The sequence below is a fragment of the Rhineura floridana genome, chromosome 19 (genome assembly GCF_030035675.1).
Source record: "Rhineura floridana isolate rRhiFlo1 chromosome 19, rRhiFlo1.hap2, whole genome shotgun sequence".
NCBI classification, from domain to species: Eukaryota; Metazoa; Chordata; class Lepidosauria; order Squamata; family Rhineuridae; genus Rhineura; species Rhineura floridana.
This window is the reverse complement of record NC_084498.1, coordinates 27,381,495-27,406,866: the sequence shown is the minus strand read 5'-3', so window position 1 is coordinate 27,406,866 and position 25,372 is coordinate 27,381,495. Positions and strand designations below refer to the sequence as shown.

General features: G+C 48.4%; 1 protein-coding gene and 1 non-coding gene across 3 annotated transcripts; one reads left to right on the top strand and one right to left on the bottom strand.

Moving 5' to 3' along the window:
- Positions 1-1,836: 1,836 nt before the first annotated feature.
- CABP1 (calcium binding protein 1) lies at positions 1,837-24,701 on the bottom strand. Of its 2 annotated transcripts, none has more exons than XM_061602708.1 (7): positions 24,657-24,701; positions 17,428-17,607; positions 14,503-14,533; positions 8,542-8,685; positions 6,675-6,784; positions 6,196-6,343; positions 1,837-1,914 (listed from the first exon to the last, which is right to left on the bottom strand). In XM_061602708.1, the coding sequence occupies exons 1-7, from the start codon at positions 24,699-24,701 to the stop codon at positions 1,889-1,891; spliced, it is 684 nt and encodes a 227-aa protein (XP_061458692.1). In that variant the 3' UTR covers positions 1,837-1,888. The 2 variants fall into 2 exon arrangements, with proteins under 2 accessions (XP_061458692.1, XP_061458693.1); XM_061602709.1 differs by having other exon boundaries at positions 17,428-17,604.
- LOC133373599 (5S ribosomal RNA) lies at positions 3,020-3,138 on the top strand. The gene has a single exon (XR_009759713.1). It is a non-coding gene; the product is annotated as a 5S ribosomal RNA (ribosomal RNA).
- Positions 24,702-25,372: the final 671 nt, after the last annotated feature.

The window sequence follows — 25,372 nt, the reverse complement described above, 5'->3', positions numbered from 1 at the left end:
TTGAATGGTATTGTTCAAAAATTATGATAAACTTTTTTACAAAAGGAAAAAGTAATGTTGTTGTTGCCATTTTTAAACAGTTGGGTGTCAGAAACCTTTGTCAAACCTGTGAGTTGATCCTGGTCTGCCTTCAGCCGACTCCTGGCCTTGGGTACTCTTACGTTAGGGGTGGAGAACCTTTTTTCTGTCCGAGGGCCGTTTCGCACCTTGGACAGCTCTCTGGATGTTTGGACTAAAACCTGGAGGGGATTCTGCTGCCCCACTGACATAGAGCCACCAGCCGCCCCTGGTGCTGCTGTGAGGGGGCTGAAGGCACCTGGGGCTGCGTGTGCAGGAGGCCTCTCTCTGTGGATCTGGTGTGGGGTAGGGGGCCTGCTGTTTGCCTCCACTGGTGCTGTGCTTGTAGATAAAGCAAATATTACCCAGACACTCGCAAGCCTCCTCTCATTCCAAGGACACTAAGGGCAGAAGCCATGTATCTCACAGCCAGGGGAAATGGGGAGCACTCAACAGAATTATGCTTTCTGAAGGAGATGTTAAGCCAACGATCCAGTGCCTATTGAGGGAGTAAGCCCCACTGAACTCCACAGAAGAGTTCGGGCCAAAAAACCTTTGTGGCCTGAGGGCTGCATTCACCCTTGCCAACCCTCTGGGGGCTGCATGCCACTCCCTCTTTCTTGCTCACTCGCATGCACATGCACACACAAACAGGACACACAACCCCCCAACTGATCCATGCTAATCACCCAAGGAGGGCTGTTCCCCCCCATACTCTGTATACATTTACAACACATGGCTTCCCCTAAAGAATTCTAGGAACTGTAGTTCATCCCTCCCGGCGCTACGTTTCCCAGCACCCTTGACAGACTATTGACCATTGGCCCACCCAGCCCAGTATTGCCAACACTGACTGGCAGCGGCTCTGCAGTTCCAGACCAGGATTCTTGTCCCAGCCTTACTTGGAGATGCCTTCAGGAATTCAACCAGGGGCCTTCTACAAGCAAAGCAGGCGCTCTGCCACTGAGCCACTGCTCTCCTACTGTGAAGGGGCACCCTCCTCTACGCCTGAGGGCAACGGGATCGTTTGAGGGGTCCAAGACAGGCCGTGTGGCACCCACCGCTCTGCCCTTCAGCAGACGTCTGGTCTGTGGCTGGTCCTGGCTAGACGGATCAGGAGGAAGGGCGGGGCTGCCGTCTCATCCTCCTCCTGCTGCCTGAAGCGGTTGCCTAATGGTCGGGTCGGCCCTGAACGCTGGCATCCCTGTTGCCTCTCTGCCGCCTCACGCACAGAAGAGTCAAGCCTGCTCCAGCCTTGAGCTTCTTATTAATCTGTTTTTCATTTCAAAGGTATATTTGCTGTAATTAACATAACCTCAGGGAGACACAAGAACATTCCGGGGAGGGATAAATACTTCGATGCAGAAGGACGCATGGGGAGGCAGGGGCCCACTCAGCGTAAGGGGCGCAGAGCACCATCCATGGCAGCAGGCACCAACCCCAGGTGGCCTTTTTGCCAGAAGCCGCCAAGTCAAGAGACCCCCTCCTTCTCTCTCTCCTCCCCCCCTCTGCAGCGCTTGCCAGAAGCGTCGATGCAGGGAAGGAGTCCTGTCACCTTCGGCTGCAAACACTCAGTGGCTGGTCCTGGACTGCCGCTTCTCCCAGGAGCATTTCCAGTTGCCGGAGATCATCTCTTTTCCTTTTTTTCTCACAGTGTGGAAGGGTGAAGGAGCATCGCGGCTACTTTGGGCTGGAGTGGCAGGCAGCGTCTCACACCATCTCGAGCGCAGCCAGCACGTCAACCTTTGCATAGGAACATCGGGGCTAGACGCTCCGTCCGGGGCCTCATCTACCCTCGGCTGCCGATTCGTTTTCAGCCCAGGAACCATCTTCAGCGGGACATCATCCTGACAAACTCTGAAGACCAGAAAAGGGGGGGGGGAGAGAGAGGTCACATCCACACCATCCATTATAAGCACATTTATACCACTAACAACAGTCTTGGCTGTTAAAGAATCCCGGGAGCTGTAGCAATCCTCTCACAGAGCTGCAATCCCCAGCACCCTTAACAAACCACAGTTCTCAGGATCCTTTGGGAGAACCCATGTGCCTTAAATGGATGTTGTGGATGTGACCAGAGGGAGAGAAAGCACGGAGGAAACAGCCTTGTACTGAGCCAGAACATTGGTCTGTCTAGCTCAGTATTACCTAAACCCAGCGGAGGCTGGACCGTTAGGGCACAGGGGGGCACTGCCCCACTGACCTCAGTCTGCCCTTGGCCTGTCTCCACCTGCCTGCCTTCTTACAATCAGTCTTGGGGGTGGCCCCAGCTGCCAGCTTCCTCTCTCTGCTTAGTCTCAATGCTGCCTTCGGAGGAGGCGGGACAGAACTAGAATTAGCTAGCTTGCCATTGGCTCCAGCTCCACCAATGGTTGGGCTCTCTGCCTTCCGCCCTACCAGTCCCAGTGGGCACCAGCCACCATTGTCCTTGCCAGCCTCCTCCAACCTGATGCTCCCCAGGTGTTTTGGACTACATCTCCCTCATGTGCTCCCACACCAACCCCGGTATCATATGGCCGTGCTCGCTGGGGCTGATGGGAGTTGTGGCCCGAAACATATGGAGGGCATCAGTTCAGGAGAAGGCTGCTATAACGCCCGAGACCATCTGATGGCTCTGCGGGAATAGTGTGAAGTGATCCATCATCTGCAGTAAATATTATTTCGATTTTAAAAAAAAGAATCTTCCTTTGATCTCTACCTGCTTGCAGATAGCCGTTTCTCAGAGAGGCTGAGAATATGAGGTGACTCAGTGTCTCAGGTCAGTAACAGACTGGATGTGGGCCCATAAACTGAAGGAAAAAACCAGAGGTGCTGAGGAACTTCAGGCGCATGACAAAGCCTTTCTTATTCCAGCAGGCATTTTAAGGTTAGTGTTTGGGCTTATGATGGCCTGTACGTTTTATTCCCTGTATGATTCATTCTTATGTACACCACTTAGGAATACTAATGATTAAGTGGCATATATTGTGGCCATACTACCCTGAACACGCCCGATCTCGTCTGATCTCGGAAGCTAAGCAGGGTCAGGCCTGGTTAGTACTTGGATGGGAGACCGCCTGGGAATACCAGGTGCCGTAGGCTTATTGGAAGGCAATGGTGAACTACCTCTGAATACCTCTTACCATGAAAACCCTATGAATATATATATATATATAAAAGATTCATAATTGACTTGAAGGCATAGAACAACAACAAAAGTGGCAAATAAATAAAGATTTGCCTAATCCAGGAGTAGATCCAGCCTATTCTGGAGGGGGTTGCTTTCATCCTTACAGATCAGATCTGCATTTTGGGTTGGGGAGAATATTGCTAGATCCAGACTTATCTTTGGAGTGGTTTCTGTGGCATGAAACACCAGGGGTATAGCTGTCTGGGGTCACAGGGGGATGGTCGTAGACCCCTTACTTTTTGGGGGAACAGGGTCTCAGCCAGGTCTCTATGTACAAGCCAATCATGAAAGGGGAGCTGTTAGCCACAGAGAGGAGTCCTTGTCCTGTCATGCTGACTGGAGCCAACCAGAGTGAAAGGAGGTGAGTCAGCCACTGAGAAGACTCTTCTCAGTAGCTAACCCACAGCCTTCCCATTCACACTGATTGGCTCCTAGGGACGTCTGTTGTAGTGGAGGACAGCAAGGGAGCCAAGGAAAAGGGGAAAGGGGGACTTGGCTGTGAGGGGGCATGGCATCACTATCATGAAAGGACACTGCACTTCTGGACTTCCGGGAAGGGTGACTTAGCCTGTGCCTGCTTTTGAGACGGGCTCCTGCCTCAAAAGAAGCTTATTCAGATATATCAGTCAGTTTTTTCTTTTTTTTTTGACTGATTAAACTTCTCCCGGGTAGGGAGAAACGAAGAGATTAACCTCAAAGCCTATTTTTGTTGGGACGACCAGATCTCATTAATTTATGGGACGAGGTCCAGCCGACGAAGGTGGGACGGATTTTCAACAGCAAGCTCTATCTGTTAAAGCGAACGTTCATCTTATCTTCTAAGAGAGAACGCACTAACAGGCAAGCACCCTTCTTTCTATATTTTTCTTTTACTTGACTTAAATTGTTGCTGTTTAAAAGAGATTTGCCAGATTGATCGGTTTTTGACATCTCACTGGGGAGCCATAACTTCTCTCTGCTACGCACTAATTAATAGCTTATCTCTGTTTTTGTTGCAAAAAGCTGTCCTGGATTTGCATTCTAAAGATACACACAGAAGAGGGATTTCTATTCCAGATTTTTATTTTGAAAAATATTATACTGTTTTGAGACTACTCTCTTTTTGGTCTATTTTATTTTGACGAATCTGTTTCTTGACGATTGCCATTAATTGCTTCGATCCTGGGAACTGCATTTTGTTTACTTAACTATTGGAGAGATAAGGCTGTCTGCTCTGTTTATACTGTGATGTCACCAAGTTTGGAGTATTAACCCAATTGTTGCTGAAATAAGAAGTGGTTTTCCTATATTTTTCTTTTAAAATGGCAATTAAGAAAGTGGCTGAGAATCTGGAAATAACTATGTTTCAGAGAATAATGAATGAGATTGAGATAACGAAAATTGAATTGAGTAAAATGAAGCAGGAGATTAAAGATATAAGGGTCCCTGTGAGAGAGGTGACCCTGGAAGGGGTCCCTGTGAGAGAGGAGACCCCGGAGATTGGAATAGGGGTCCCTGTGAGAGAGGAGACCCTGGAGACTGGAATAGGGGTCCCTGTGAGAGAGGAGATCCCGGAGATTGGAACAAACGTGGAACAGGAACAAGATTTGGAGTCTATGGACTTTAGAAATAAAATCTATTGTTTGGAACTCAATGTTATCTCTGAAGAAATTAATGAAGATTCTAGAGATAAAGTTATCAATGGCATGGATTATCTTCTGGACTGGAATGATGTGATGGAGCCCAATATAGAGAAAATCTACGGAATTAACTGCAGCCATGTGACAATGGAAAAACTTTTAAGAGATGACCCAGTGTATTTTGAAAAAAAGAACAGAGATATGATTTTACAGCAGTATTTCAGCAACTTATTCAGAATGGATGGCAAGAAAATATTTGGGATAGAGGTAATTCCCATCAGACTCTTATTATATGACTATGGCTTTGACAGCAAGATTATTATGGAATACTGATAATGGAAGATTGGATATTGAAATTACTGGACTTAACAAGACTACTGAAGATGGAAGATGGAAAATGGAACTAATAGAGATAATAGAACAATGGCTACTGAAATTACTGAACCTAACAGATTCTGATGTGATGGATTAATTGAAATGTTTATTTTGACTATGGTTATGACAATAAGATTATCATAATTAGTAATGAGATGGATTAATCGATATGCTTATCTGGAAAAAAAAAAATTGATAGATATATTTCTTAAAGAATTGAAACCTCTCTTTGACTTTTTGTGGAAAGAATAAAGTAATGTTTATGAGATTTGATGATTAAGTAAGATAACTACTGGAGGAAAGTGATTTTATAATATGACTTAAGAGACAGGATTGCTATATATTATAGATTTATAACTGATTTGATCTTTGACAAATGGGAAGTCAATATTTTACTCTTTATTTTTTATTATTTTTTTTTTTTCTTCTTTTCTTTTTTTCTTTTTGTTTAACTATTTTTGATTTTGTTTTTTGTCTTTGAATGTTTTATGATTTTGTCTTGTATGTTTTATGAAAATCTGAATAAAAATTATTGAAAAAAAAAAAAAAAAAGAAAGGACACTGCACTTCTGAATTTGCCAATACACTTCTGTGAAACACCTTTCAATAGCTTAGGCTGGTGTGACAGTTGCGATTCCCAACGGGCCGAGACAGCCTGGCCTCAGTTACCCAGAGCGTGGCTTCTCTATTGAGCGTGCCCTTCGTTGGGCATCCTTCGTTGTGCAGGACGTGCTCTCTTGTGAGCTCTTAAGTAGCCAGGTTTACCTGTCAGGAACTTGGCTACTGTCCAGGGGTTGCCAGCTTTTCAACGGGTCACTGCAGCTGTGCTTTTAGCAGTGGCCTGGCTTGTGGACATGAGCAAGCCCTACCTGGAGATGCAGCGGGGGCCGAACCTGGAGCCTTCTGCACGCAAAGCCCTCTGACAAGGTAGGCACATATCTCCCAAGCTTCCCGAACAAGCTACAGCTCTCTCACCTTCAAAATCCACTTGTCCATCCCCATTCAGGTCTACATCCCGAATGATGTCCTCAATGTCCCTGTGTCCCACTTGCTGCCCAAGCAGCTTCTTCATAGCTTCTCGTAGTTCGTTGGTGCTGATTTCTCCATCTCCATTGGTGTCGAACTACAAGGAAGCAACAGAGGTCAGGGGCCCATCAGGATGGCCTGGCCTGTGCAGAAAGTCCCAGGTTCAATCCACAATGGCATCTCCAGGCAGGGCTGGGGCAGCACGCGCCCCCGCCTGAAATCCTGGAGAGCTGCTGCCAGTCAGTGTAGGCAATACTGGATTGGATGAACCAATGGTCTGATTCATTACAGCAAAGGGCCATAGTTCAGTGGCAGAGCATCTGCCTTGCATGCAGAAGGGGAATGCAACCTGCAGGCCCAAACAGTTTAGCCACCCCTTCTTTAGAGAAGTGAGCACACGGAAGGGGGTTGCGCAGTCTGGTTCTCACCTCCCGGAAGGCATCTCGTAGCTCCTTGACCCCAATCATGTCTGCTGTCTCTGCCAGAAGCTTTGGTCCCATCAGTTCCACAAAGTCATCGAAATCCACATGGCCACCCACTAAAAACACAGGAGGGGTGATGGGAAGACCACTGGAAGGATATAGAGGCTGCCTCTGTACTGCACACTTAAAGCCCATTGAAAGCACATGACTTCCCCCAAGAATCCTGGGAACTGTAGTTTATTCAGAGGAAGGACCGTGGCACAGTGGCTGAGCATCTGCCTTGCATGTAGACGTTCCCAGGTCAGTCCCCAAAGGCATCTCCAAGTAGAGCTGGGAGAGACCCCTGTCTCAAGCCCTGGGGAGCTCTTGCCAGTCAGTGTATACAGTACTGGACTGATTTCAGTATAAGGCAGCCTCCTATGTTCCTGTGCAGGCTGGGATCGTAGCTCTGTAAGGAGTAACCTGCAGTTCCCAGGATCCTTTTGGGGGGAAGCCATGTTCACAATTAATAATAACAACAACAACAACAATATAGGTATTTAATGGGCATGGCTAACTTAAGTTCACTCATTCCAATGGGTCTACTCAGATTAGGACTTAGTTGGGCACAACCCAATCACTGCAACAAGAAGAGGCTTAATTTATAGGAGGGTCAATGCTGATTGAAGGTGGTAAGATTCCTTGATGGAATCTCCTTGATGGCGGTTGGTGGCTCCAATGTCAATGGAGCAGTGAATCCGCTCCAGGGTAGTGGTTAGAGTGTTGGGCTATGACCTGGGAGACCAGGGTTCGAATCCCCACATAGCCATGAAGCTCACTGGGTGACCTTGGGCTAGTCACTGCCTCTCAGACTCAGAGGAAGGCAATGGTAAACCCCCTCTGAATACCACTTACCCTGAAAACCCTGTTCACAGGGTCACTCATAAGTCGGGATCGACTGGAAAGCAGTCCATTTCATTTTTCAAGGCACATGAATGAGGCATTTTCATCAAGGAGCTGTCCACGGTGTTGAAAGCCATTTGTCAATGGAACCAATTAGCTGGTGGGGTGGGTGAGGAATTCAACCAGAGGCTGAACAGTAATCTGTCTGGGTTGCTCTAACTGGATTCCCTGCATTGAGCCTCCCCACCCCTCCCCCAGCGCTAGGAGTTTGTGACCATGTCTGCTTTTAAAACCTTTCCATACTGGTAATTCCACACACTTCTGAAGGCCCCTTCTGTTGATCTCAACACCCGAGAGGGTTTGTAGGGAAGGAGGCGGCCTTTCAGATATTAGGGCTTTAAACACTAATGTGAGCACCTTGAACCGGGCCTGGAAATCAATTGGCAACCAATGCAGCTGTTTCAGAACAGGGGCTGTAACAGTTCTAAATGGAACTGAGCCAGTAATCTGGCAGCTGCATTTTGGATCAGTTGAAGTTTCCAAGCCATCTTCAAGGGCACCCCCCATGCAGAGTGCATTGCAATTAGGGATGTATAAAGTTGTTGGTGTTCATCTCAACATGTATCCCACAAATTCTGAGCTCTTCCCATTCTGTTCCATTTTCTTTTCTGCAATATACAACACTACTTGTTTTAGGGTTTTCTTCTCTGAGATAATTCTATGTATTTATTTACATAGTTTTTATCTCCCATGGACAGCTTATGCTAATTCAATCCTACTCATCTATGGGCATGTGTTTTTGCCTTTGCCCAGAGATGATCAGGACTGAATTCCCAGGGCATGGAGCATAGTGGCCAAGCGCATGCGCACTCTCAGATTGGGCATGCACAAAAAGGCTGACCAAAGAGAAAGGAGGAACACATTTGCCTAGAGAGCTGCAAAAATCCAGCACCACTGAGTGATGCGCCCTCGTCAGGTATCCGGTACTCACGGTTCATGTTGATCTGCTGGGAGAGCTCAATCAATTCCATTTCGGTCGGCATATAGCCCATGGTGCGCATGCAGTTGCCCAGGTCTCGGCAGTTGATGTAGCCATCTCTGTCCTTATCGAACTCCTTGAAGGCCTCTCTCAGCTCTGTGAAGGCAAATCCAGTCAGAGGACAGGGCTGCCAGTGGAGGAGTTGAAACACATTCCTTGCTACAAACGTTGCCAGGAACAAACCCGCTTTGGAAGGGCCGTAGCTCAGTGGCAGAGCATCTGCCTTGCATGCAGAAGGTCCCAGGTTCAGTCCCTGATGGCATCTCCAGGTAGGGCTGGGAATGTTCCCTTGACTCTCTCTCAGCACTGGGTCAAGCCCGGTCAGAGGCACCACAGACCGTCTCCAACCTCTCCAGGGTCTGGACCTATGTAAATTGAGCCCCAGTCCTCCTCCTTATAGTTCCAGAGACTCTGGGGCAGTGCCTCAGTCCACCTACCTCACTCCTTTCCACCCCTCACCAGCTGTGTCCTCACTTCTCCACCATCACATAATTTGGGCCCTCCCTGGTGAAAGTCCCCAAGGGTCTCCCAAAAGTCACGCACATTTGGGAGCCATTAAGAGCAGGAGACAGCTATCTGGCTTTTGGGGTAAGAACATAGGAACATAAGAACATAAGAAGAGCCTGCTGGATCAGGCCAGTGGCCCATCTAGTCCAGCATCCTGTTCTCACAGTGGCCAACCAGGTGCCTGGGGGAAGCCCGCAAGCAGGACCCGAGTGCAAGAACACTCTCCCCTCCTGAGGCTTCCGGCAACTGGTTTTCAGAAGCATGCTGCCTCTGACTAGGGTGGCACAGCACAGCCATCCACTGGGAAGTTCTCTCGCACAAACCCCATCAAAATGAAAGGCAGTTCTTTCGCACAGCTCCTGCCTGTTACAATGAAGCTTGCAGAGGAGACCTTCCCAGTGCATGGAGTGTGCCTCAGGTTAATGAGTTGGAGGGATATGTCCTGTTGATTTTCTGCTGAAGGCCTCGATCTTATGTCATGTTGTCTAGGCCCTCCTGTAGCTGAGACTAAGCTGTGTGGGACATCTGCAACCCAGACAAGGTCCTTAGGCCAATACAGACTGCTGAGAGTCTGGCATGGAGGCAGAAAGGGGTATGGGAAAAGTCTGGGACAACATATTCTTCTAGTACAAGGTTCCCCAACTTGGTGCCCTCCAATTGTTTTGGAGTACAATTGCCATCAGCCCTAGCCAGCACAACCATGTGTCCTGATCTACAGGGATGCCCACCATGATGTATAGGTAAGGGAGGCCAGTAGTTATAGGCAGACAGGAAGATGAGGCAGGATCAGCACCTTTGAAAGGGACACAGGTGTGCATTTCAGGACCATGGTTAGCAACCCTGCAGCTGAGGCAGGCCATACAAGTTGTCTCAGCAGTGTCCTGGAGCAACTAGGACTATCTATACAGCCTGGGCTAGGTATTCATTGGCCAGAAGCCCTACTCCCTGAATGCTGCATCTGGCAGTCGAAGGGCTTGTGTCTTCCTCTACAGCCACTGGCTTCTTCTAGGCCTTGGGGTTTCAAGCGAGGGGGATATATGCTCAGGGCTCTCCGGATACTCCAAGAAGTCTGTAGATCAGTCATCCACCCTCCCGTTCTCCCTTCTTGTGATTCTTTAAACTGGACAGTTTAAACAGCCCTGTAAACAGAGAGGATGCCTTCAAGCAGAAGACTGTTCTTCTTATAGTACAGGGGTGGGGGACCTCAGGTTTGGGGGGCAAATGTGGCCCTCCAAGCCTCTCTATCTGGCCCTTGGGACTCCTCTCCTCCCCAGGCACACTTCTCTATGACTGTAGTTTGCATCCTCCTAAGTGTTTTTGCCTGACTTGTTTGTCTGGATGGAGAATAGATAAGAGGGATGTTATAGTGAGCATAACGGAGACCTGGTGGAATGGAGAAAACCAGTGGGATACGGTTATCCCTGGATATAAACTATATCGGAAGGACAGGGAAGGACGTATTGGTGGCGGAGTCGCTCTATACGTGAAAGAAGGCATTGAATCCAGCAAGCTCGAAACCCCAAAAGAGGCAGACTCCTCCACAGAATCGTTGTGGGTGGTGATACCATGCCCCAGGAGGGACTTAATACTGGGAACGATCTATCGTCCCCCTGATCAAAATGCTCAGGGAGACCTTGAGATGAGATATGAAATTGAGGAAGCATCCAAACTAGGAAATGTGGTAGTAATGGGTGACTTCAACTACCCGGACATAGACTGGCTGCATATGTGTTCCAGTCATGACAAAGAAGCAAAGTTTCTAGATATTCTAAATGACTATTCCCTAGACCAGTTGGTCATGGAACCGACCAGAGGGATGGCAACCCTGGACTTAATCCTCAGTGGGGACCGGGACCTGGTGCGAGATGTAAGTGTTGTTGAACCGATTGGGAGCAGTGACCACAGTGCTATTAAATTAAACATACATGTAACTGGCCAATTGCCAAGAAAATCCAACACGGTCACATTTGACTTCAAAAGAGGAAACTTCACAAAAATGAGGGGATTGGTAAAAAGAAAGCTGAAAAACAAAGTCCAGAGGGTCACATCACTCGAAAATGCTTGGAAGTTGTTTAAAAACACTATATTAGAAGCTCAACTGGAGTACATACCGCAGATCAGAAAAGGTACCGCCAGGGCCAAGAAGATGCCAGCATGGTTAACGAGCAAAGTCAAGGAAGCTCTTAGAGGCAAAAAGTCTTCCTTCAAAAAATGGAAGTCTTGTCCAAATGAAGAAAATAAAAAAAGAACACAAACTCTGGCAAAAGAAATGCAAGAAGGCAAGAAGGGATGCTAAAAAAGAATTTGAGGAGCACAAATCCCTATACGGTCTCGGCCCAGTTTATCTGATGGAGCACCTCCAGCGCCACCAACCATGCCGCCCAACAAGATCAGCCACACAGGACCTTCTCTCAATCCTGCCAACTAAAACAGCTAGGTTGGCGGGGACAAGAGAGAGGGCATTTTCAGTGGCGGCCCCCACTCTCTGGAACTCTCTGGAACTCCCTCCCGTATGACCTTCGACATGCCCCTTCCCTGAATGTATTCCGCCAAGCTTTGAAGACCTGGCTCTTCAGACAGGCCTTTGGGACTTACGGGGAGGGTTAAATTTTTACGACCAATAGCCTACTACTCTGTACTGGAACTGTTTTATTGTTTTATTGTTATATTGTATTTTATGATGTATTTTATTATGATGTAATGTATTGTTGTTAAATTGTACGTCGCCTAGAGTGGCCATTGGCCAGATAGGCGACCCACAAATTAAATTATTATTATTATTACTATTGCTAAGAACATAAAAACCAACAACAAAAAATTCTATAAATACATTCAAAGCAGGAGACCATCTAGGGAGACGATTGGACCCTTGGATGATAAGGGAGTCAAACGTGTACTAAAGAACGATAAGTTGATTGCAGAGAAGCTAAATGAATTCTTTGCATCTGTCTTCACAGTGGAAGATATAGGGCAGATCCCTGAACCTGAACTAACATTTGCAGGAAGGGATTCTGAGGAACTGAGACAAATAGTGGTAACGAGAGAGGAAGTTCTAAGCTTAATGGACAATATAAAAACTGACAAATCACCGGGCCCGGATGGCATCCACCCGAGAGTTCTCAAAGAACTCAAATGTGAAATTGCTGATCTGCTAACTAAAATATGTAACTTGTCCCTTGGGTCCTCCTCCGTGCCTGAGGACTGGAAAGTGGCAAATGTAACGCCAATCTTCAAAAAGGGATCCAGAGGGGATCCCGGAAATTACAGGCCAGTTAGCTTAACTTCTGTCCCTGGAAAACTGGTAGAAAGTATGATTAAAGCTAGATTAACTAAGCACATAGAAGAACAAGCCTTGCTGAAGCAGAGCCAGCATGGCTTCTGCAAGGGAAAGTCCTGTCTCAGTAACCTATTAGAATTCTTTGAGAGTGTCAACAAGCATATAGATAGAGGTGATCCAGTGGACATAGTGTACTTAGACTTTCAAAAAGCGTACCTCACCAAAGGCTTCTGAGGAAGCTTAGCAGTCATGGAATAAGAGGAGAGGTCCTCTTGTGGATAAGGAATTGGTTAAGAAGCAGAAAGCAGAGAGTAGGAATAAACGGACAGTTCTCCCAATGGAGAGCTGTAGAAAGTGGAGTCCCTCAAGGATCGGTATTGGGACCTGTACTTTTCAACTTGTTCATTAATGATCTAGAATTAGGAGTGAGCAGTGAAGTGGCCAAGTTTGCTGATGACACTAAATTGTTCAGGGTTGTTAAAACAAAAAGGGATTGCGAAGAGCTCCAAAAAGACCTCTCCAAACTGAGTGAATGGGCGGAAAAATGGCAAATGCAATTCAATATAAACAAGTGTAAAATTATGCATATTGGAGCAAAAAATCTTAATTTCACATATACGCTCATGGGGTCTGAACTGGCGGTGACCGACCAGGAGAGAGACCTCGGGATTGTAGTGGACAGCACGATGAAAATGTTGACCCAGTGTGCGGCAGCTGTGAAAAAGGCAAATTCCATGCTAGCGATAATTAGGAAAGGTATTGAAAATAAAACAGCCGATATCATAATGCCGTTGTATAAATCTATGGTGCGGCCGCATTTGGAATACTGTGTACAGTTCTGGTCGCCTCATCTCAAAAAGGATATTATAGAGTTGGAAAAGGTTCAGAAGAGGGCAACCAGAATGATCAAGGGGATAGAGCGACTCCCTTACGAGGAAAGGTTGCAGCATTTGGGGCTTTTTAGTTTAGAGAAAAGGCGGGTCAGAGGAGACATAATAGAAGTGTATAAAATTATGCATGGCATTGAGAAAGTGGATAGAGAAAAGTTCTTCTCCCTCTCTCATAATACTAGAACTCGTGGACATTCAAAGAAGCTGAATGTTGGAAGATTCAGGACAGACAAAAGGAAGTACTTCTTTACTCAGCGCGTAGTTAAACTATGGAATTTGCACCAACAAGATGCAGTAATGGCCACCAGCTTGGATGGCTTTAAAAGAAGATTAGACAAATTCATGGAGGACAGGGCTATCAATGGCTACTAGCTGTGATGGCTGTGCTCTGCCACCCTAGTCAGAGGCAGCATGCTTCTGAAAACCAGTTGCTGGAAGCCTCAGGAGGTGAGAGTGTTCTTGCACTCGGGTCCTGCTTGCGGGCTTCCCCCAGGCACCTGGTTGGCCACTGTGAGAACAGGATGCTGGACTAGATGGGCCACTGGCCTGATCCAGCAGGCTCTTCTTATGTTCTTATGTTCTTATGATGTGGGTTGGAAATAACCTATTGTACAAAGGGAACAATTTGCATTTGTGGCTCTGCCCGCCACAGGCATGTGGCTCCCCAGAAGGGAATATGGCCCTCAGGATGAAAAGGATTCCCCACCTGTGGTGTCATAGGACCCATGGCCACCCGAGCTTAAATCAAAGCACACACCTTCACACGGATACTTAAAAGAAATGTAATCTGGGAGTTAACGTTTGGGTACAAAACCAGAGAGCAAAGGTTGCTGGCAGCTCCCTGCAGTCACAGACTCAAGGAGGCAGGCAGTGCCATGTCATCAAGGCAGCGTAAGAACCTCAGCAGAGCCCTGCAGCTGAATCAGACGAAAGGTCCATCTGGTCCAGCATTCGGTTCCCCACAGCAGGCATCTAGATGCCTCTGGCAACAGCCCCTCTCCCACTTTTGTCCCCTTGCAACTGGTGTTGAGAGGCACGCTGACACTCATCCTGAACATTTCATACAGCTGTCATGCCTAGTAGTTATTGATAGTCTTAGCCATCATGGATCTATCTAAGCTGATTTTAAAGCCATCTAAGGTGTAGAGAACAATAAAGAATCTTAGCCTTACCCACCATGAAATTATCTAATCTGCTTTTAAAGCCATCTAAGATGCAGAGAAGAACAAAGAATCTTACCTTCTATTTCTTCTGGCCGCAGCTCTCTGTCCTGCAAGAAAACAACATCAGGTATTAAAGCCAGCTCCTTCAGAAGGAATCTGTGCAAGGGTAGGAGCCTCTGGGCATGTGCAGAGGAATACGCCATCCCCTTGGTCTGTCAAGCCTAGAATATTGTCTTTGCCTGCCTGGTGGCCTCCAGATGTGTTGGACTACAACTCCCATCATCCCTAGCCAGCACAGGTGTATTTCTTCTCCAGTACAGCCATGCTGGCAAGGGCTGATGGGAGTTGTAGACCAACACATCTGGAGGGCACCAGGTAGGCAAAGGCTGATCTGCCCTGACCAACGGCAGCTCTTCAGGGTCCCAGGCAGAGCCAGAGGGGTTTTTTTGGTCCTGGTTCCAGAAAGCATTTTGAGTGGAGATGCTGCCAGGGATTGAACTGGTCACCTTCTGCCTACAAGTCAGACACTCTGTCACTGAGCAACAGACCTTCCCCAAGGCAGAAAGGCACCAGGAACAATGGAAACTCTGTAACATTCTCTTTCCCAGCCAGTGAGCCTCCCTTTGACAGCTTTTTGAAGCTCATCCCACCCCAGTCATGCCTCTCTGTGTCTCAGATTCACACATCCCCCGAGTTCCTTGGGGATACTCCCTCCAAAACCCAAGACTGGAGCAACAAGGATGGTGGCCACGAGGAGCTCCTCCTGGAAAATAGCTGTGAGCTGCTGGCAATGCCCTCCCTACAGCTGGCAAACCAACTGGCAAAACCAGTGGCCACGTCCCATTGTGCCAGTCGAGGCCCCAAGGTGGACTGGAGCTTTCCAAAAGCCTGACCACTGGGAAAGCACTGGGGCTCTGGAAGCCATAGGCTTCTTCTTAGGAAGCTGCCTTGTACTACCTTGTCAGACCGTTGGGTCAGTCTTGCTCAGTATCATTTACACTGACTGGCAGCAGCTCTCTGGGGTTTCAGGCAGGAGTCTCTTCCAGCCCTACCTGGAGAAGCTGCCGGGGGCTGAATCTGGGGCCTTCTGCATGCAAAGCAGGTGCTCTAACCACTGGGCCCCATCCCCATCCATTCTTCAGACGGTCAGGGCAGAAGGCAGCTCTGAAGAGCATCAGGAGCGTCCGCAGACAAAAGTAACACAAGACGACGGTTCAGCCCAGTTAGGAAGTACTTGCAAGACGCCTGACATTTTGTGTTCAATGGGTTGGGGGAACACAGGAGGGAGAAAACTCCAGCGGATGCAGCCAGGGAAAGGAAAGCCCAGGATGGAAATGCACTTCTGGCTGCTGTGGAGGGGGGGGCACACCTATAAAATGCCCTCTTAAAATGCCATGAAATCCATGACAGTGGAAGGTGGCAGAAGTTCTCGGCTGGTCTCCTCAACCTCCTCACCTTATCAAGCTGCTCTAGGCCCGCTGCAGGTCCCCCCCAAAGGGCATCCACTGTTCCCTGGGGTTGAAGCCCATGAAGTTCATTCCCCGCTGGCTGATGTGCTTGCTCAACAACTGCAGCTGCTCAGTGCCTCCTTCCAAGAGGGAAGCCTCTTGGGTCGTGTCTGTGCAGGAGGGTTGGGTCAGAGGCGGGACGAGCAGCTCTGTCAACTACGGCCCCTCTCCGTTCCCCACTTTTCCAGTCTTAAGTTTGGTTCTTCACATTTCCACATCAGTTTGAGGTGTTTTCCTTTAAGTCCTCTTGAAAATTCATCAGCACTTTAGTGTGGATTTCTCACAGTACATGCATTTTTGTAGGCAATTGTGCTTAATACACACATTTTTGCAAAGCGATTTCCCCAAATATATTATGAACATTATGACATATGCATTTTTATTCACACTTTAGTGTAAACAGTTTTATACACAATTCCTTGGATGGAGAGCTACACTGCAAAAATCAGAGAAGTGCAAACTTTGAAGGAGGGCTGCCTTTTGGTTTGTATATTGTTTCGGAAAGTGCAAATTAAGCAGATTCGCCCTTAAATGAGAAATGAATTGAATTTCTCCCCCATCTTTAGCCAAAGCAGAGATTCCTCTCACCTTGCCAGAGGAACATCTCTGAGCTGGATGGAGCCAGAAATTCCAAAATCATCATTATGCCATTTCTTCTTCAAGCTGATCAGGGGTACAGGAAAGCCTTTCTGGGCTGCCAAAGACTAAAGCAGTGGGGAAGGATTCTTTCCCATTTGTGATCAATGACCATACAAGGTTAGTAGTGGCAATTTGCCTGGATCTCTCTCTGTCAGTGATTCCGTCAGTGAGGATATCTCAGGACAGAATCCTGACTTCAAAGAGGGAAAGTGAAGTGGCGGGCTCTGGATGCTACTTTGTAGGGCCAGCCCTCCCATTGGGCAGAGTGAGGTGGCTGCTGCAAGCAGCTGGTTTTGGGTGTCATTTCCTTTATTATCGTGGTAGTTTCTGCCGGCAGGGCTTGGAGGAGGAGTGCTTGTTGGCATTTCGGCATCAGGTACTGCTGTGCCAAACATTTCTCCTGCATCCCCCCCCCAGCCTTGCCATTGAAGATGGCAAGGGAACAGTGATGTCCAGAAAGTCTGTACAGCTGTGGGTTTGCTCAGCTCCCGTTCATTTCAAAGACGCATGCGCAGGAGAACTGCATCTCTTGCCTGGCCCCCATTATTTAGCACCCCAAATCCACCCACTGGAGTCAGTGCCTTCACTTTGTGCCCCCTGGTAGGGCTGCCTCTGCTTGGAACTGACTTCCTGTGAGGTCTCTAGCACCTTGGTGTCCTCATAAGTGTGTACACATGTGAACTTTCAGGTGTGTGTGTGGCTGGGATGATCTCAATCTTGGCTGGGAAGGAGGGAATGGGGGGGGACCCAGGTGGGTGACAAGCATTTGCTTTGGATCCACGCGGCACATGACTCATTCCACACCCTCTGGGCTCTGCAGCGCGCCTCGCCCAGCTAGGGTGCAACTTACGTACTGGCTGCCTGTTTTCTGCGAATCCCTTCCTCAGGAAGATGCACGCCGGCCCCAGAAGGTCGTGCATCATAGCGCAGTTCTGGGCAAGCACCATGAGCGGGCCCTGGTACTCGCCGGCTGATGACCCCTCCTCGCTCGTCTGGACAGCCTTATAGCACGTCTTGTCCTCATGGTGGATCTTCTCAGCCAAACCAGCAGCAAGCAAAGGACACAACAGAGGAAGTTACCTCTCTGCTTCTCCCAGATCTGCTCTGATGCTTTCAGTGAGCAGAGAGGCCAGGCCAGCCTTTGCCAACCTGATCCCCTCAAGGTGCTTTGGACTACCAACTCCCATCAGCTCCAGCCAGCACGGCCATGCTCCCATCAGCCCTGCTGACTGGGGCTGATAGGCACCAAAATACTTGGAGGGCACCAGGCTGGTGAAGGTTGTGCTAGATTTAAGGGGAAGACAGACATAACCACCTTAAGGGCGGCTTGCAGTGGGCACTCACCCTGCAATATGAACCTGACTTCAACAGTTTCCTTGCAAGTAGAAACTGTGGATCATTTCCTTGAGCTTCCCTTGTACTTTTAAAGCATTGGAAAAATGTTTTAAGAGGCACATGAATGTTTCGATGCCCCCACCTTCACCACATCATCTCAAAACTCAAATGAACACTGGAAAACTATTGAAAACTGTAAACCTATTGAAACGCTACAGCAGGGATTGTGGGGAAATATCCTGCTGACATTATGGGCACTAGCCAGTAGGTGCTCAGCACACTTGGCTCCTGCTCCCCTCTCCCCCCATTGCAGAATCTCCCCCCGCACCTGCCGTGCAGAGGTTGCTTCATCATGTTTTCAGGACAGCAAAGATGTGTATAAACCATGTATGTCTTGCTTCATATGTTATGTCTGTCTTCACCCCCAAACAGGCCCCTTTCCATCTTTCACTACACCCCACCCCTTTACGTTTGTACAGCTCTGAGCAGCCAGGACTAAGTTCGCTTTCAGGAAGGGATGGCAGTTGACCCCATCCGGAGGATTTCCCCCTTTTGAAATGACATCACAGCCCTCTCGGCACTGCACACGTCCCTCCAGTGACGCCAGGGTGGAAGAAAGAGCTTCTCTGATCTGCTCTACTGCCTGCTTCAAAACAATGGGGGGAATTCAGGTCCAGGCGCAAGGCACAGGCATAGCTCTGTGAGTTTGGGAGGAGGCTGATGAGAGAGCTCTGAGGGCTCCTGCTGAACATGAATTGGGCAACATGTTCATCCTGGCAAGACGCTTGGAACAGCTGCCCATTAGTAACCCTGGTACTTCCCACAAGTACCACTGTGCCTTGCTTTCTACATGCAGGGTTGCCTGACTTCCCAGCGTCACACCTTTGGAAGGGCAGAACTGGATACCAAACTGAACTCCCTGAGAATTGTGGTGGTTGATAAAAAGAAAGGAAACATTTTCAAAGTTCCTAGTCCCTATGGCTATAAATATAAGCTTGAAAACAAGCAGGAGATACCAGAGAGGCCTTGGGTCAAAATGTGGTGCTACAGGGGCCACGTAGATGCTACCAAGCTGTCTCCTCAGTAACTTCTAGGAAAAGGTCTTGTGAAGTGGCACATGCCACCATCACCAGCTGGCTATTTGCAGGAGGCAGTAGGGACAGGCTGAAGGTCTGTGCAGAAGAGCCCGTGAATGCATAGAGCTTCCAGTGGGGCCATCAGTCCATCCCTGTCTCCATGCATTCACTAGACACTCTTTGGTCATTTGATTAAGGGTTAGGTCTGCTTATACAGGGTGCTGTGTATACTGTAATCACAATACATTGGTGCAAAATTGGCAATGGCCACAGAATTAAGTATCCTGCGGCTCTCAGTTGTTATTTATTTATTTATTTATTTATAGAAGCAAGTTTCTAGTTCTTAAGGTTGTAAAGGAGGAAATGGCAATGCCTGCTGAAATTCCAGAAGCCACTGTCTGTGCATTTGTTCTAGTGTTCAGATAACAGGGCTTCAACGCTTAGCATTATTACTCTTTAGCAAAACAACAAGTATCACCAGATCAGTGGCAAAGGGCACCATAGACCACTGGTTGTTTGGTCAACCATAACACCAGCCTCTTTGGCTCCCTCCCCACCCCAGATTCTGCTCAGCCACCCTGGCCTCCTCTGCTCCACCTTATGTGGGGTGCTGTTTGTTTGCTTGTTTGTTTGGCAATAAGCACATCCCAGCATTCTGGGGATCCAGAGTGGCATCTGGTTTTGAGAGTTCCTGGCCCCACTGGAGAAGCAGCAGCTGGCCTTATATAGCAATGCATCGCCCAGGCTCTGGCAGAAACGTTTCATCCTGACATTCTCATGCAGCTATAAAAAGCTAGGAGTCCTCACACGGACCTTTGGATCTTTCGCAGTAAACATTAACAATCCCATCATTGTTTTCGTGAGAGACAGAGAGAGAGCTTGTTTCCTCAGAGTTCCTTGGGCCATTTTGGAAAGTCTCCTTTACAACTTACAAAGAGCAGCACTGCAGAGCATTGCACACTCCTTTCAGTAGGGCTGAGAACATGGACACAGATTTGCATGCACAACTATGTTTACAGGCCATGCGCGTTTGTGGCATGACACTCATCCAGCTGGATGGAAGCTGACTTAAAAAAAAATAAAACAGCCTTGACTGGAGTCGACCTGCCGAGGCACAATGCTACTGGCATTGTGGCGCAAGAACAGCATGGAGGCCAGACTCAACATCAACAAAGAACACCTCAGAAAAAAAGTGTCCTTGCAAAGGCCACAACCTCCAGCACAAAACAGATGGGAAGATCCTCCATGTGCCGGATCAAAGTTTTTCAGAGAGGGGAGAATGACTGGCTTTGTACCCAGAGTGTGTGAGAGAGAGCGCCTCTGTTGTCTCTGGCCAAACACAAGCAGGCTTTCGAAACAATGCCAGACCTCATTCATTAGAGGCAGAGGTGGGATAACTGAGTGTCAGGGCCAGCTCTGCCTTAGGCGGAGTGATGCAGCTGCATCAGACAGCAAATGGTACGTGGAGGGGAAACAGCAATATGTCTTGGGCCTGCCCAGCTGGGTATGCACATGGTAGAGAGGACACATCTTCTTTCACTGCCTTCTCATCTCCGAAAAGAGAATTTCATCTGTCCCCAGCCTTAGAACTCATATCTTAGAGATCCGGAAAACTGTCAGTGAGAATGTGTATCTGAGCGATGGGAAGTCAGTCAGCTGCTTACATTTGATTGTTCAGCTGTTCCACAACCAATTAATGGATTAAATACATTTGGATGTTAGCACAGAGATCCTGAAGGAAGTGCAAGACAGCACAACACAGTCTGTCAAAACAAATCCTCTGCTCATTGGAAGGTGGGATATTTTTTCACGCTTTCCCATTTTTTAGGATGGCATGCACACCTGGAGCTGCAGCCCAAAACATCTGGAGGACAGCAGGTTGGGAAAGGCTGCACTAGAGCTTCTTTTGGCTAGGCTAGGCTGTTTTGGACCCACCCTTGGGGCACACGACTTGAAATGCTGAGATCTACTCTCAGCCAATACATCTGGGTAAACACCCCTCACTAGATCCAGCCCTACAACCACCTGCTGATCTCACCAAAGTTCACAGCGGAGCCCTGGCCATTGTGACCAGTTTTAAACCATCTACCCCCGGGATGTCAACTTGCAAATGGTGCCATTTCTAAAGCAGCTGTTGGGAAGAGACTAGTGCGGCTCAGAGAGGCAATGGGGGACATGCAAGGGAATGATCACTTTTTGGCTGTGTCTGTTGGTAAAAACAGGAGCCGCCCGCTTCACACCTGATGCAGGATCAAACCTGGTTTAGCTGCTGAAGAGACGTGATGGCGTTACAGCCAGCCCTGGCTTCCTGGGCAGTGTGCCTGGATGAGACACACATATTCCCATGTGCACACTTGACATATCATAGGTGTACCACTAAAAACATTGTATGTGACGTGGCCCTACAACTGAATACACCAGAGTTGACTCGCCCAGGGCATTCTACAACTCTGGCTGCTGCAGATGGGTTTGGCTTGAGCCTTTCTGGCTGAATCAACACAGACGGCTGTTATCTACAGCAGCCGTTCTATCAGGCTGCAGGAAGTGAGGTGAGGTGGAGGGGGGAGAGAGAGATGGTGCTGTGGGGCCTCTCCATCAGCTCTACTGAAAGACCAGTAACTTTTGGCTCCTCCTCTCCTTGAAATCTTTCCATTCCAACTGGTCACTACAGAATTCTGTACCTAAGAAACAGTTCTCGAGTTTGCTTTTTTTCCTCCTCCCTCACAACCCCCCTTTCCTTTTGTGTCTTTTTGGCTTATAAGCTTGAGGGCAGGGACTGACTTCTCACTGAGATTTGTAAGCTGCTCTGGGAGTCTTCTGCTCTCTCAAAGCAGAGTGATTAGAAACTCTGGCAGGAGATTCTCAGTAGAATTCAGTGCAGATCTTTCTGTCATCACCTATTACAGTCTATGGTCCCCAATGTGGTGTCCATGAGCACCATGGCACCCTCAAACACCCCCTTTGTCATCCACCAAGGCCCTCCCTGCTCCTCTCAATTTTTTATTTGAACTTTCCTGGCCTATCACTAACTAGCTTGTCTTCCTCTCACTCAATGTCCCCAGGAGCACATTTTGTCCAGAACGCTGCTGTTGCGTCCTCAAACTATTCATAGAATCATAGAATAGTAGACGAGTAGAGTTGGAAGGGGCTCCTAAGGCCATCCAGTCCAACTCCCTCCTCAGTGTAGGAATCCAAATTAAAGCATACCCGACAGGTGGCTGTCCAGCTGCCTCTTGAATGCCTCCATTGTTGGAGAGCCCACCACCTCCCTAGGTCATTGGTTCCATAGTCGTACTGCTCTAACAGTTAGGAAGTTTTTCCTGATGTTCAGCCAGCTTTCTGGCTTTCTGCAACTTGAGCCCATTATTCCATGTCCTACACTCTGGAATTATCGAGAAGAGATCCTGGCCCTCCTCTGCGTGGCAACCTTTCCAGTACTTAAAAAGAGCTATCCTATCTCCCCTCAGTCTTCTCTTCTCAAGATTAAACAGGTGTTAACTAGGTTAAACTTTAACATAGAAGAGCCCACTGGCCACATAAACCACTTACACACAGGGGATCTGAAACATATACATTTACAGACCATGCACACGTATATTTGGGGAAAGGTTAAACACATGTGAGAAGGGGGCTGCGCCCATTTGCAAGCACATGTCTATACAGGAGGCAGCCATCACATGGAGATATATGTCAGCGCACAGATGTGGACATCTGTTGACATGTGTGGCTATACCACTGTGCATATCTGGATCAGTATGCACACTGATGCGCGCAGAGGGACAGATGAGCACATGTTCATCCCTGTAGATGCCTGCACAATCCTACAAACTCATCATTTCGCACCTGCACAAACATCTGTACCTGCACACAGGGTGTGCTGTTCACTTCATTTCCCCCTTTATATCTTCCTTCAGTTTCAACAATCGATTGCACCAGTTGTCAATGTCATTCACCAGTACCATCCCATAATTAACAGACGTTTGCTGTTCACGCACCATCACTGATCCCACAGCATGTTGGCTGTCCCTGACAGGCATGTGCCCACCTTACAGGATGGAGATGCCATTCACAGTTCAGCCGGGGGGGGGGAGAAATTAATTATTGCCACTAAGCTGCCCTTTGCCAAAGTATCTAAGTGTGTGTGTGGGGGGGAATTGCACATGCTGTGTGGGTGCTCTGGTGCATTGCTACTTTCATTTGTAAAACAGATCTATTCTCTGCCGAAAGGTACAGCAGAAAAATCACAGGAAGGTTCAATTAGAATGTGAAAAAAACCCCCCAATAATGCAGCTCAGTTTCCAAACACCTCACTATAGAGTGAAACACCTGCCAAAACCATCAGCCCGGGAATAAACACACAGCACAGCAGCAGCAGCAGGAATAACTAGTTAATATTAACTACTCAAAAAAGCTTTCGGGTTTTTTTTTTTTTTAAGCATTAACAGGGTGCTGAAATTAACATTTTTATTTCTTACGGCTTTCTCTCAGCAAAGAATGCCCAAGGGAGAGCGCTATCCCAGGAAAGGCCCAGATCTCACCTGCAAAAAAGATAGGAGATGGAGGGAAGCCTCTTCCCCCATGAGGCACAGGGATGTGGGGGGACACATGGAATGAGATGCACCCTCAGGGATGCAAGATCCAAGTCCCTTTCAGGCTTTAAAGGCTATTGTTGTTTAGGGCTGGAGGGGGATTTTTTAAGGGTGAGTGAGGCCTGGCACATGACTGCCATGGATGCAGACCTACATCTACGAGGAAAGTGGGGTGAAAGAAACAGAAACAGCGGCTACAAACACACACACCGCCCAGCCTAAGACAAAGTCTTGGAAGAGCCCTGGGCCATGTGGGAAGGAAACCGCTCCTTCAACTGTCCCCAGAGGGCTGTGTGTGGCCGCTAGAATACCCTAAAGCATTTGTGACATTTCCACAGGGATGACAGATTGCAGACCCTTGCACAACAACACGGGGTGTGTGTGACAATCTAGCCAGGATGCACGCTTATGGCTCAGACAGCACAAGCGAGCTCAGCTGGTTGTGAGGAACACACCACACACCACAAGCTAGAGACATTGAGTTGTGTACTTGCTGGAGAATGTGTGCTAATATGTTTGCTGCATTATGTGCATCCTTGCACAAAGCCACACGTGCGCCTAAGATGCTTTGGTCGGTACTTTTGTACAAACCGTGGACATTTCTGAACAGAACCATGAACATGCTCATAACCAAACAGGCGGCATGATCCATTGAGAAGTTCTCCTGCACAAGCTTCACAGAAACTAACAGCACCTCTACCAAGGGGCGCATCTCCTGATCATTTAAATGGAGCTCACGCCTCGTGGATCATGCCCCCCCGTTTTGCAGACATGTGCACAGAACTGCACATACCTCCGTGTTGGACACACACAATTGCACAGGGACAGAGGCATGCCTTCATGCACACAAACGCCCACAAGTGACCGCGCTCAGCCTCTGCTGCATCTCTGACCGTGCATCGAGCCTTACGAGCGGGGTGGGGTGGGGAGGATGTCCCCGGGACTTTTTCAGACACAGCTGCACTTTCTTCCCACCCTGACTGCCCTCCCTGACTGCGACATCCCTGTCCCGAAAAGGCTGGCAGCATGGGGACCCGCGGGATGCACGTCGAGGCGCCAACGCCGGGGTGGGGGGGAACGTACCTTTTTTGAGAGGTTTCTCAGTGGAGACTTCACACAGTTGCCCATAATATGCTGGAGCTGCCTTCCCGGGAGACAGGTTTAGCAAAGGGAGCGGGCAATGGGTTCCATGAAAGAGAGTCCTTAGGAGCAAAGCGAGAGAGTCAAATCCAAAAGTCCACCGGATGCCAGGAGGTGGCCTCTCTCTCCTGAGAGCTCTCCCTCTCTCTCTCTCACTTCTCTGTCTTACTACTTGTCAACTTTATGTTCACTTTCTTGAAGGGATGGAGCAGAAAGGGAAGGGAGAGGAGAGGGAAGGAATAGAGAGGAAGAGGAGGAAGGCAGAGAGTGGGTGGATGTAATCTCCATCAGATTAAAGTTCTGAGCCCTCCCACCACTCCGGAGGTGAGAAGGGAGCTGGTTTGACTCATCATCGGAGGAGGGAGGGGGCCAAAGAGCAGAGAGGCCCCACAAGAAGTCACTTTTCATGTTTGGGCCGGGGAACCCTCCTGTTTGTCTTGCCCCCCAACTGTCCTGCCATTCATCCCAGTTCTGCGCCTCCAGCCTCACCCCCAAATACTGAGCATTTCCAGCCCGATGAAGACAACTGGGAGGTGCACAATCCACTCAGAGGCGCTAAGAGGGGCCTGAGCTCATTGAGCCAGCAGAGAAAGCAGGCCGCTCAAGGCACCCATCAATGAAAGGTCTCTTCACAGGTCTTGAGAGGCTCTGCTCTTGTG

What these genes read in the sequence shown, in the direction of transcription:
- CABP1 (XM_061602708.1), bottom strand. Translation starts at nt 24,701, where the DNA reads ATGGGCAACTGTGTGAAGTCTCCACTGAGAAACCTCTCAAAAAAG. An exon ending in TGAGAAACCTCTCAAAAAAG is followed by an intron (nt 17,608 to 24,656) that starts GTACGTTCCCCC and finishes GGTTTGGCTGAG; the next exon opens with AAGATCCACCATGAGGACAA. An exon ending in TGGACAAGTGGATTTTGAAG is followed by an intron (nt 1,915 to 6,195) that starts GTGAGAGAGCTG and finishes TCTGGTCTTCAG; the next exon opens with AGTTTGTCAGGATGATGTCC.